This window comes from Acipenser ruthenus, chromosome 5, assembly GCF_902713425.1.
Source record: "Acipenser ruthenus chromosome 5, fAciRut3.2 maternal haplotype, whole genome shotgun sequence".
Lineage (NCBI taxonomy): Eukaryota > Metazoa > Chordata > Actinopteri > Acipenseriformes > Acipenseridae > Acipenser > Acipenser ruthenus.
The window spans coordinates 70,676,001-70,688,895 of record NC_081193.1 but is presented as its reverse complement, the minus strand read 5'-3'; the positions used below and the strand labels follow the sequence as shown (position 1 = coordinate 70,688,895).

Here is a 12,895-nt window from a genome sequence, read left to right as displayed (position 1 = left end):
GTTTAAGCTTTTGTTAGGGAGGGTGCCTGCCAGTCTGTAATTGTTGTTTGCTAACTTGGAAAACACAGTATACTTTCTTTTAATTTCAGTTTTAAATGGTATGATGAAAGATTTGTTTTTTTTTCAGGGTTATATATTTTTTTTGTTTTGCAGCTGTTCACAGGCCAGAAGAAGCAGCCTGTTATAGTACCCATGTACGCAGCTAGTCTGGTGAGTCATCCAATTTTCTTTTCACATCTGTGTCTTCTGTTTTTAAAAGGCATATCAATTGTAAATGTATATTAATCACTTAATCAGTGCATCTATTGGTAAACTGGATGCTCTTTAGTTCCAGCCAGGGGGTGTTATATACATGATACCCAGTTAAATGCCTTGATTGGCCTACTTTTGGTTTTCAGTAAAAAATAGTAGAACTACTAATTTGAGTCAAATAGTCGAGGTAAAAATAGTCATATAGGTCAACTAGTTGCCACAAGAAATAAATAAGTCATGTATTTCATAATGTGATGTACTCTCTTTGGTCATGTACTGTTTCGTACCACTTTTCTGTTTATGCACTATATTTTAAAACTGCTTCTCAATTACTTCACATGATGTGTGATTAGTGGACTACCAGTTTCTGAGGTCGACTGTGGCTGTACTGTTCGACTATTCAACTAGCTGATGATTCGGTGCTACCGCTAGCTGATACAGGGAATAGACTGCTAAACAAACAATTATCAGTATGTGTTTCCGAGAGATAGTGATGTATATTAACAGTGTGTTCATGTGTTGGGGACACTCACAAGTTTGGCCTGCTTTTGGAGTAATACCGGCACTTCCATGAGACATTTCTATGAATAATCATATTCATGATTGCTCAGGTAATTATTTCGATGAGGACATTCCTGCCAGTTATTTTTTTCTTGCATCCAGAACCTAATACACTTCTTCACTATTGTGATGCCATTATGTTTGCCCACAGCGCTTTCAGATCAGACATGAGGGAAACTCTTGATTGGGGCACTAATTACTTTGGATGGCTTGGTCTTATTATTAGTTACTTGTATATTATGCTGCATTGAGGTAAGCAACACAATAAAGGCTTGGGCGATGCCTAATTTTGCACTAAGCAGATGCATCGATTTATTGACGTTATGACAGGGTAAACTAATACATGTGGAGCTGTGGATTACTGTGTAACATTGCTAGTAACACTTTCAAAACTATTATGCATATTAAATTGATTACAAAATTAAAAAATATATTCTTTTTTTTTTTTTTTTTAACCTTATTCGTGTTGATTTTTATCAGTTGGGAGTCAAAGCAAAATCCATAACAAGCAGTAGTAGTTAGGGCTCTGGACTCTTGACCGGAGGGTTGTGGGTTCAATCCCTAGTGGGGGACACTGCTGTTGTACCCTTGAGCAAGGTACTTTACCTAGATTGCTCCAGTAAAAACCCAACTGTATAAATGGGTAATTGTATGTAAAATAATGTGATATCTGTATAATGTGAAATAATGTATAATGTGATATGTTGTAACAATTGTAAGTCGCCCTGGATAAGGGCGTCTGCTAAGAAATAAATAATAATAATAATAAGTAAGAGTAACAAGCAATCAAGAGGAAAAAACTATCACTATCCACAGCAGTTTAGTAATATGAGTGCTGTCCATGGCTTATATTTTAATTGTGTTAAGGAACATTTTGTTTTAATTTAAGCGATGGCTGGTACTTGCTTACAATCTGCCCAGCATTACTGAATACCTGCTCGCTAGGGACGGACGTTGCCGGGATGCTTAATACTTCTGACCAAAGACACAACTTTTGGAACGATCTTGGTTGTTTTTCTTCATTTTTACTCCGGGGTAGTTCAGATGAATAAATGCAGATTTCATTTGAAGTTTTGTAGCATGCCATTTCATAAAATGGTCACGCAGATTAGTTGTGTTACCTGAGTATCCCAATGTGGCAAAGTGGTTAACAGTGTGCAGGTGATCAATGAACAGGCAGACAATTATAATCCAGGTGCAAAGTTGTTTAATGAGTTTGAATATCCAGTGCCTGACTGCAAAACAAACAGTAAACAATAAATGATGCTAAGTAATACAGCAGCATGTATTACTTAAATTGTAATCCCCGGGTTTGTCCCGAAATAATAGTCACGTTCTTTATACACCCACACGAAACACAAAACACATACACAAGTCCGTTAGTAAGTGAATTAGTGCTCATGGTGCAAATACAGTTTGTTCGTGATACAAGTGCAGTGCTGTTCCGGGTTTGTTCTGGCCCTTGGCGACAGCTCCAGAATGTGTTAGCCATCTACTAATAACAAGACACAATTAGAGACAAACAAATAAACACTCACGATACGTTTACACAAATCACAGGTCCTTCCAGGTTGTTCTCTAACCAAAACGAAGGAACAGATTACTTCGCTTCGTCCCCTATTTATACCGTCACATATGACACCTTGGTAAACGATTGCAGCCGTTCCTCCAGTCCGCGGCTGCCACATAATTTCCCTTCCGGGTCGATGAGTTAATGTACTGTAGCTCCGACCCCTTTCTAAGTGACCGACTTCCTTTTAACCCTAGGAATGAAGTGTCAGGTCAAACAGTCCAGGGTTCTCTGTTCCTATTACTTAGCGCCCTCACAGGTCGGGAGGGAGATTTACCACCAAGAATCATTTTCTTTCTGTCACACCCAAACATTACTTTCTTTACTTTACTTTCTTGCCGTCTTACTTTAGAAAATAATTGCCAGACATCAGAAGGCATTGTATTTGTAGCTCACTCGATACAGCATTTGTAATTCTAGCACAATGCTCTTAACTCGCTCTGTTACTTTGAAGACTCCTGCACATATCCAATCCCATCAGTAAACACTCACAGGGTGGGGCAGGGGGGAGAAGCTGAGCTCAATCGCATGCAGATCCAGTGAGTCAGACCTGAGGGGAGCAGAGAAGTTCTGCGCTTAATGCAAAAACCATGCACAGTCTTGACTATCGACAGTTACAAAAACCTCAGCCTAAAACACAATTAGAATGGCAATGCATGTTGCAGGTCTCAAAGGAAATGCCTACTTTATGGGTGTATAACATGCAAAAAAAATGTTCCTCTTAATGGGTGTAGTTATTAAAATAGTGACAACTATATAGAGGAACTTTATAGGTTTTGGTCAGGAATCCTTCAAAAGGTAAAGGGGTTAAGTTCATGGCAGTGCCAGATCCAAGGTCAAAGTGCACTTCAAAGGTCAAAGACACATTCCCACCACTGTAATGAAAATATCCATTTATTTAAGTACACAGTTTTTATATTTGTAGATTTATAATTAAAATAATAATCTACTAACATTTTCTTCCAATATCAATGTTTTTTTTTGTGGTTTGTACAAAGGAGTGTGGTTATTTTCCTTCTTAAATTGGTACCTTCCAGGGTAGGTCCAAAACAGCATGTCCAGTGTAAAAAAATAAATAAATATAAATATATATATATATATGTATTGCAACTTTCACTTGTTGTCTCATTCTTGGTTTTCAGGGTATGCTAGAGCCCACCAAAGAGCCTGTGAAACCAGTATCAGCTGCAGAGAAGATAGCTTCAATAGCACAAGCCCCTCCTGTGTCCCCAGAAATGAGCACTTGTACACAAGATCAGACCCAGGTAAAGAACACACCAGATATCTAACAGAAAACAGGGGCTGGTTAATGCACTATAATTTCGTCTCTGGGTTGAAATCCAGCTTAGGTCATGAGTCACTTGATCACTTTTTCAACTGAAACACTACCTTCAATATATGTAGATAATCTAAAAACATCTACTACTTGTTTATTTGTTTATGGTTTGGGTATGATAACATTATATGCTCTATATTGTATATTAGTTATTTTTGTTTATTTATGATTAACAAAGAACCACATGTGTGCATATTTTGTTTTTTTTTTAAATGGAAGTGTTTGAAAGAATATTCTAGTTCCACTGTGTAACTCATATCCATTGTGTAACTCGTATATTAAAACTGTTATAAAAGGATCCCACAGCTTTAAAAAAAAAAAAAATTGTAACACTGTCGATCTTCCTTTCAGGAAAACCTCCCTCCTGTCCAGTTTGACTGGAGTAGCAGTGGCCTTACTAACCCTCTAGATGGTATGTCTCTCCATAGAGCCTCTAGCACCAGCTAGAGTTAAGAAACAGACTTCTCTCTCCTGTCTTTTCATTTTATTTTACTTTGGAAATGCAGGCTTTTTTTCTTAGGCGAGTATGCCTCTCACACCTTATAAGCCTGATGTCACATTTTAACAAAACAGTGGCAAACCTGTTCTGTACTAGCACTTACTGAACGAGTACAAACATTATTATATGTTTATTCTGGTTAAGTGTGACCTAGGGGTAACTCATTAGGACCGTGCTGTGAACTGAAATTCAAACTCTTTACTACAGACTAAATAAATAATAATTCTAATTTCACAGTTGTGATCAGAACTATGAATTACAACTGATTGACAGCAGTGGAATAGACTGACAAAACTCTCGCCTCAGCAGTTATTTTGAAAAAAACGTATTAAAATAAAAATAATTGCAAGTGATGCATTTACTTATAAATCTTTGCTGTATTATTATATTACTATTTGCAAAGCTCTGGAAACTTTTACTTGTGGTACCGGTGTTACGTCAGTGTTTAAAACTGGCAGAAAGTATACATTTTACATATGACTAACAAAGGGCACTGTTTGAATCCATTTAACATAAATACTACAAAGATGAACTAGAATTCCTAGAGTAAAAAGTGTTTTTTTATATACACCTATGCATGCAGCTGTGGTTTAATATCAGTAAACAATAAGACTAGTTTATTGTATTTCTCTTTATTGTCTAGTATACCTTTTCTAATACTTCAGAAAGACTTTTTTTCCTATTTACTTTTAGTATTTAATCCAACAGCAAAGTTCTGAAATAAAAGCTTGAGCACTAACTTAGAGCTGTTCTTTATCTCACTAACGTTATTTAGTTAATTGGAACTTTTCAGGATATAGATACTTGTTTAAGTTCTAGAGGGCATCATTTTCAGCTGTATATACGAAAACATATTGTCGATATCATTGTCTTCAGTTTCCTCATTGAAACTGAAACGGGGGGACCCTAGTAAAAATAAGGTGATCTAAGTCAAGAGCGAAAGCCTGGATGCACTTTTTGCTGTTGTCTTGTGTCTTATAACTACTTGAGTACATGTTTTGTGTTTTCTCTTTTAACATACTGCTTTTTAACTTTTGAGATTAAAGGGAATCCATAGTTAATGAATATTAAATTGTTGCATAGACACACACAAAAGTGTATAAAGCTTTGAATAATGTTGTATCGCATTAGAATATGTCGGTGTAGGTACTTTTTATGTTTATATTTTAAAGTTTCCCTTTAATGAGAGAAACTGTCTTAAATCCTTTCATGGAAATACTGTATGCCTGATTGCAATAAATCTACTTTCTTCTAAAACCAAGTTAATGATAAGTGTCAGATCACAGCTTTGTACATTAAAAAAGGTTGAGCTATCCTGTTAGTAATTTACTGGAGCATAGCTCGCTAATAACTTGAGCTTTGATCTCGATGTACAGTAGATTTTTTTAATTGCTGATGCTCTACTAATAACCTGCATGTTCAAGTATGTGTCTTAACACTTTTTACACATAACCTCTTTCCTGTGGCTTATCTTCTGTATGGCTGCCTACCAACACGGTCACTGAATTTCAAGCTAGCGGAGGTTCCACTCTTCTGAACCTTGATTTCTTTGGGCCCGTGGATGACACTAGTTCTAGCAGCACCACCAGTATCCCAGGTCAGCAGAGTGTTTGTTTTAACCACAGACTTTCTCAACTGCTAACAAACTACTAACACATGATCTGTTCACATGGCTGCTTACCTAAAAAAACAAACTGTGATAAAGACTCTGAAAACAGCTTTTAGAAGCAATTACATTTTTAGATGTACTTCATGCGTTTGACACTGTGACCCTTAAGTCTATTTTTTTGTTTGATCCCAGGCCTAAATATTAATTTAAATAAGAATGTCATATTGGATTCTTTTAAGCGAAGCATGGCTTGGCCTGTTTAGTACTTGGATGGGATACCTTTTAAGGGGATGTGGGGGAAGTGATGTTGACCCCTTATTAAGGGGCATACTATATATACATCATGCCATTTTGCTAGGAGGCACTGCACTGACCAACATGTAATGCCCACCAGCTAATTTTAATGTATAGGTCCTGAGTTCCCAAATCTCAGTAAATTGGTGTTGCATCCCAGCAGACCTAAACTCAAAGTGGTGTAAATACTTGGTTTAAACAAACCCCTGGAGTTTAAGAGACTTTAGCTTATACAGGGTTTTTGTTAAGATGTTTATTTTTTTAGATACGCCATGTCCTTCTTCAGTCATTTCTTGTCTGTTCTTGTGCTGTGTGCTTCATTTATTCTGCAACACTTTGCTTGGGTGTTTAGATTAGACTGCAATTGTTTTCCCACATAGACATCATTTCAGATTCTTTAAGTTCATCATTCAGTTTTAAAAACAGATCTTCTAAAACTGGCAAAATAGTGGGATGTCCAAATGTTTCTTAAACCCCTGTAAAACTCTATTCCTTATTCACATTAGCCACAGTTTGGAAACTATAACAAAATACTTTTTTCACAAGAAACCGAATTTGATTACCAGAAAAACACATGCAACCTTTCACCTTGGTTCAGTTTCCAGTTTCCTGTTTTCTAAATTGAGAAATCGCTTTTTTAGTTGTAGAAACCTTGCCGCGATTGTTCATTATTTCAAAGCTCAAAAAATAACTACATATTATGTTATGTGTGAGATGAGTAGGGGTAGCTAGGTAGTCCCTGAATTCCACAAGTAAAAACCTCAATCAAGATATTGACCTATTGTATATTACTTGTTATATCCATCTGCAAGGCTGAATGAGAGCATACATGTTTTCGTTCACCTTATTAAGCATTCTGATGCATTCTGATGCATTTTAGAATGAACTTACTTCTTCAGTGTATTTTCCAACTTGTATTTTAGTAACGCTGGTATACAAAATACATCAAAACACTATAAATGGGGTCTATTTTATACTTTTTTTATGAGTTATAGTGGTTGAAATGTGGAACTCCACACTAATCAACAGTTTAGTATTTTAATGTCCCCTTTTTTGCAATCGCCTAGAACTGCATGCATATTGTTCTGTAAACATCTGTCATGTTTAAGTTGTGCAAATATTAAAACGGAATAAGCTGGCATGTTCTTTGACCTGTTGAGGAATTATTTGGGCTTTCCAGAACTGAATCTTGCCAACAAATGAATACCTCACATTGGTGTGAAGAATATATACTATGCATTATTTACTGGGGTTATCGGTTTTGATTTCTCTGTTTTAGCAAGGGTAATTTTGGTACAATCCACTAGAAAGCCTACACAAACTCTTAATAGCAGATCTCTCTTCAAATAATATAAATTACTCTATTCCAAATTTAGAGCAGCAATTTTATTGTACATCGCCTTGGTTTTCATCTTGCAAATTAGTGACCACCTTATTTTATGGATCATTTTGTAAAAGTTATATATACACTGGAGCAAATGGGTCATATTCTGCGGTGGTCTGAAAGTTTGCCCATTTCACCTCAAAATCCATGGTGGAAAACCTCACTATAATATGTAAGTACATCTTACATTGTAATTATTATTAGAAATACACACTGTTGTAACATTGAGCTTAACTGTACAGTGAGGTTAACTACACATGTATCTTTCTGATCTATCAGCAGAAATCAGGTTTAATTGCATGCAATGTGATGTCATTGAGGAAACAGGTTGCAATGTCCAAAGTCCACATAAACCCCTTTCACACTGGCATGCTGTCCCCGGGTCGGAACCTACCCGGGTCAGGACCCGATGTCATGCGGGTCAGGCTACACGATTTCACACTGCTTTTGATAAGGCAGGGTTGACCTGGGTGACAGACGCAAGTCACATATAAATTCTCTGGATTGAACAGTCGGCCCAAATGTTGATTAGAGCAAACGTTTCTTCATCCCTGTTGCAATCTGGCTCATGGTATGTCTCAAGTAACACAAATATGGCTAAACGGAATAAAAAAAAAACGTTCCTTGCGGAAATGAAACCTTTACGCAGACGTGGCTGTTTGTTATTTTGTCCGTCGTCGTACATTTTGTCTCGCTCAACCCAGGTCAAAGCGTGTTGACCCACATCCTGAGGTGGGTCACTGGGACCCAGGTTAACCTGGGTACGACCCAGGTACGTGGTTTCACACTGCACGAGATTATGACCCGGGTAGCCAGAACCTGGGTCTGGATCCGGGTAGGAGTGCCAGTGTGAAAGGGGCTATAAAGTGGTTGATTCAAATATGTTGATTCTTGTATCGGTTTGCCTTCATCCACTAAGATTGCTTAAAGCTTCACATTCAATTTTCTGATGCTGTTGGCGCTCGTTTCGGAGGAAGCGAGTGCTCGTCTTTGTCTCGCCTGAGTTAGTTCAAGGGTTGCAGCGGAGAAAAAAAACTGGAAAATGAATAAAAATCATTGTTCAAAAAAAAAAAAAAAAAAAGGTAATGGAGCAGTAAAAACAAAAACAAGGTAAATGTAATTTGAAACTACTTCAATATCCCCAAACTAATCCCTTAAACATTGTTCAGATGTTTACAGAAACCATAGCAGTTTTGTTAATTTGCAGAGCTGCTGCTTGACTTTTTCTGGGTTTGTAATATTTCATCTGACTCTATCCTATTGTTAAGGTGTGGACCCTGAGCTGTATGCATTAACAACCTCTAAACTGGAAAGCTCCAGCACATCCAGCCGTGTGGCTGATGCATTTGCAAGACTCATGTCTACAGTGGAGAAGACAAGCACGTCTGCAAGGTAGAGATTGGTGTCTGGGAGGGGATAACTGTACTGCAGCAGTGTGCCTAGTGTGCAATCATTGCATCATTCTGTAGACTAGAGATCTGTGGTAGGTAACCCTTTGAGACTCACCAGTTGCTTTGATTTCAATTGAAGGGTATGTGTCTATATAGTCACCATATCATTCGTCCTTTATCTGTTACCACTGACAGTGTTATTATGATAACATAAGTACAATTTTATAACATAACCACAGACTTGTTAGATCCAGAAACCTATTGAAAAGGAGCTGGATCTCAAGTTAAGCGGGTCAAGTCCGGCACTACCGACAAAGTTCCTGTTAAAAAGTGAGCACATTTTCCCGAAACTTTGTATAAAGTTAGATCAATATTTTTATGAGGGGGAAGGCTTTGTTATAAAAACTAGCAAAGCAGTCATGCTTCTTAACAAATTATTGGTGTATATTTTATAAATGTTAATGTGGTCAAGTATACTGTATAAACAAAATGCAGTGAAAAGTAACCAGAACTTCTCAATCCTAAAATACAGTATTTTTAAATTTGACAAATGGGTAATTTTTCAAGTGTGGTACTAATATTAGTAAAACACAAATGTAAGACTTCAATAGTGCTATAGTTTAATACCAGTAGATGGAGCTGATGACTCTATTACTGTTGGCATTAGAATGAAACCTTGATTATGTGTACATACATAACAAAGGTCCATACGTTTTAGTATAGTATCTAATTGTACAGCTATGGCCAAACGTTTTGCATCCCCCGCTAATAGAATTAACACATTTTTCTTCAAGTCGAATGAAACCTGATGAATAATGCAACATTAACATATTGAATTACATTCCGCTTTGTAGTGTTCCATATACTTAACGAAAAGCGGACACATTGAAAAATGTGACATTTCGAAATCTAACATGAAATACTGTACTACCGGTAGACTTTAGCGATATCATTTTGTAGTTTCTTTGATTACATTATATTAAATAAAATATCGAAATTATGTTTGTTTTTTTGTCTCAGTCCTAAAATTCTTTTGGCCATAGCTGTAGTATATAACTGGTTGAATCAGGGACTGTACTCTAGTATATTGTATAGACTAGGAACCTGTCCATTTTCAGTTTTAATAGAGTGGATGTACAGCAGATAAAAACTGCAATTTACTGAAGTTCATAATATTTCAAAATGTTTTTTAAACTGAGTTGTTCAGTTTCATCCATGAGAAATGGAATACTGCACACCCCTTTTAGCATAATTTAAATGAAGCTGTTCCATGTTTCTTCTCCCACAGGAAACCTAAAAAGGACGAGAACCTTAGTGAAGAGGCTGCCAAGGTGATCGCCAGCCTGCCTGACCTGTCCTTTATGCAAGCCAAGGTGCTGATGTTTCCTGCCACATTGACCCCTCTAACATGTTCACAAGAACATGCAGACTAACGGCACCGATCTTTTTTTTTTTTTTTTTTTTTAATTAATTTTAAATTTGAAACGTACACGTTCAGAGGTATTGTTGTTTAGCAGCTCTGGAAAGGTATAAATACAATAAGAAAATGTGTATTTATTTACATACCTGAAGTCCTAAAAGTGCTGTTTATATTAGAAGAATCAATCTGTAAATCAGGGTGAAGTGTGTTTTTTTTTTTTTTTTTGTAAGATCTGGTAATTATATTCATTTGTTTCTTTCTGCTGTGCTGGGGGTGTAAACATTTCCATCTTTGTGAGATAACACTGGTTGAGTCCTTCATGGAAGGCATGAAAATAAAACAAACGAGAACTTGAAAGCCTCACTCGCTGCCTGCGACTTCCAGGTGAATGTTTTCCTGTTGTGTTAATTGCCTTGTTGGTTTTTGTTTTAAGTTAATTTGTTTTTTTAACTACAAAAACATGTTCTGTCTTATCTTTTTGTGTGCTTTTTTTGTTTTGTTTAAAAGATTATTTATAGGCAGTGACAGCCTTTCTTGCCGTCTCCCAAAATTACTAACTACATTATTCAATATATCCATTTATTGGATACATTTTTATTTTATGGTTTGAACCACTGATATAGAAAATAATCAAATGTGAATAGTTTCTAGTGATAATCAAATTGAATCAATCACAGAGAATGAGGGACCAATAATAGCTTCAAAGTCTTGGGTTAAAATTTGAGATGTTACAGCTTTTTTCTGTTTTCTTTTACCACTGTACTTATTTTAATGAGGATTTTGCACATTGTAAAGAAGAGATGGATGTAATCATAGTTCGCTGTGGTTTTAGACTGTGTACAGTAAAACTATGGACTGTAAATGTATGGGAAAATTCCTATGGAAAAACAATACACTGTCAAAAGGTTAATACGCATGCCCAGGTTCTTTTGCGACTTTAGTGTGTAAAATTACTTTTAGTGTACACAAAAAAATAAAATTATTTAAGAGAAATCACTGGTTTGTGTGTACTTATTCCCTGTGTGCATTTTGAGATCCAATAACCCCCTGGAAAAAAAGCAAAAAAACCAAACATGATTTTAATGCCAATAAAAGGTTGAGTAACCTGTTATTCAGTAACCTGTTATTCAGTCCTGGGTCTCTCTTGACTCTCAATTGTGCTAAATTCTGTTAATACTAATATTATGTAAGGATATGGATTTCAAACCCTGGGTTTTCTATCTGTCAACTGATCTAAAAAAAAAAAAAAAAGATTGCTAGTTTAAATGCGGTGCAATCTAAATTACTATGGACAACCATATTTAAATTATTAATGCAGAAGCTGATGTCTTGAGTTATCAATGGCCAATGGTGCAGCACTTTTCCTAGACTACTGTATAACTGCAATATATTCTTAAACTGTGTGTGCCTAGTGCAGTGCATTCAAAAATCAGCAAATTTACATGTTTTATAATGAGGTCGGTGGTATATTACCAAATACAAAGGGTAAGATGTTTTACCATGGGGGGCGGGGGTTATATAAAGAGAAGCCTTTAACAAATGTATATAGATTTCTGAATCACTTTTGCCTTTGGTTTCTACGTTATAATGAAAAGTCATCTGAAATAAGAAAATATGGTAAGAGTTTATTTATCCGTTGCAGGATTATATCCGTAATTATTAACCAGGTTGTTGTTCCACTGCCCATTACACAATACTGCACTGAAACTTTTCCCCACTGTATTTTTGTTTGATTAATGGAAGTCTGGAGATTGGATTGCCACAGCAGAGAAGTCTGGAATGCTACACACTGTAGCAATATTTTATGTTGTTGAAACAAAGTAGTAAAAAGGCACAATGAAACCTCTGTGTGACAACCTGTAATAACAAGGTATCTCCCTTACCAGAAACCATGTGATTGTGATAAGCACAAAAGGTCCTGTAGCTACTGCAATTCTTCTTTCTGTAGAAAACTGTATTGTGTATATATATATATATATATATATATATATATATATATATATATATAGTGGTTGTAAACCTTGTAGGAAAGCTATCAACAGACACAGCAGGGGTGTGCAATTTGTATCGCCCGACGCAACAAGATTTGCCGTTGTACTTTGTCCGTCTGATATTTGTGAAATTACTAAAATATGAAGATTGACATGTTTATAATTGTAGGAACAATTCAATAATTTAATTTAATGTTTATATGGGTTGATTAGTTCTCTTACTAACAATATTTTATTGACACAAGGAAAGTTCACAATCAATAGTAGTATTTTATTAAGCACACAAATAAACAGGAATCAGAAAAGTCAGAAAGTAAATCTTGGTCTCTAAGCACAAAACACAATTAAAAAATTCTCACTGCACTCATGCTGGCTAGCAAGCAATTGAAATATGACACCACCTGTCTCCTCACACACAAGCTGCAGCTTGAGCAAGCTGTGACGTAGCTAGTCGCTCGCTCAAACACACACCCACATACAAGCACAGAGTAAATCTGAGATAATGCAGACAATCTTAGAATATATCTCATTAAGCTTATCAATGGTACATAGATTAAGCAAATGGCAAGTTTACTTTTAATGAAATTC

General features: G+C 36.1%; 1 protein-coding gene across 3 annotated transcripts in view; it reads left to right on the top strand.

Moving 5' to 3' along the window:
• Positions 1 to 11,309, top strand: part of LOC117402996 (aftiphilin) — a 36,274-nt gene extending 24,965 nt beyond the window's left edge. The window contains exons 5-10 of one of the 3 annotated variants that reach the window (XM_034004791.3): positions 154 to 210; positions 3,526 to 3,648; positions 4,071 to 4,131; positions 5,732 to 5,815; positions 8,774 to 8,897; positions 10,185 to 11,309. In XM_034004791.3, coding sequence (XP_033860682.2) covers positions 154 to 210; positions 3,526 to 3,648; positions 4,071 to 4,131; positions 5,732 to 5,815; positions 8,774 to 8,897; positions 10,185 to 10,329 — 594 coding nt within the window. In that variant the 3' untranslated portion in view covers positions 10,330 to 11,309. Of the gene's footprint in view, positions 1 to 127; positions 211 to 3,525; positions 3,649 to 4,070; positions 4,132 to 5,731; positions 5,816 to 8,773; positions 8,898 to 10,184 lie in introns of those variants that run through there. The other 2 variants (XM_034004793.3, XM_059024431.1) reach the window with 2 other exon arrangements.
• The last annotated feature ends 1,586 nt before the right edge of the window (positions 11,310 to 12,895 follow it).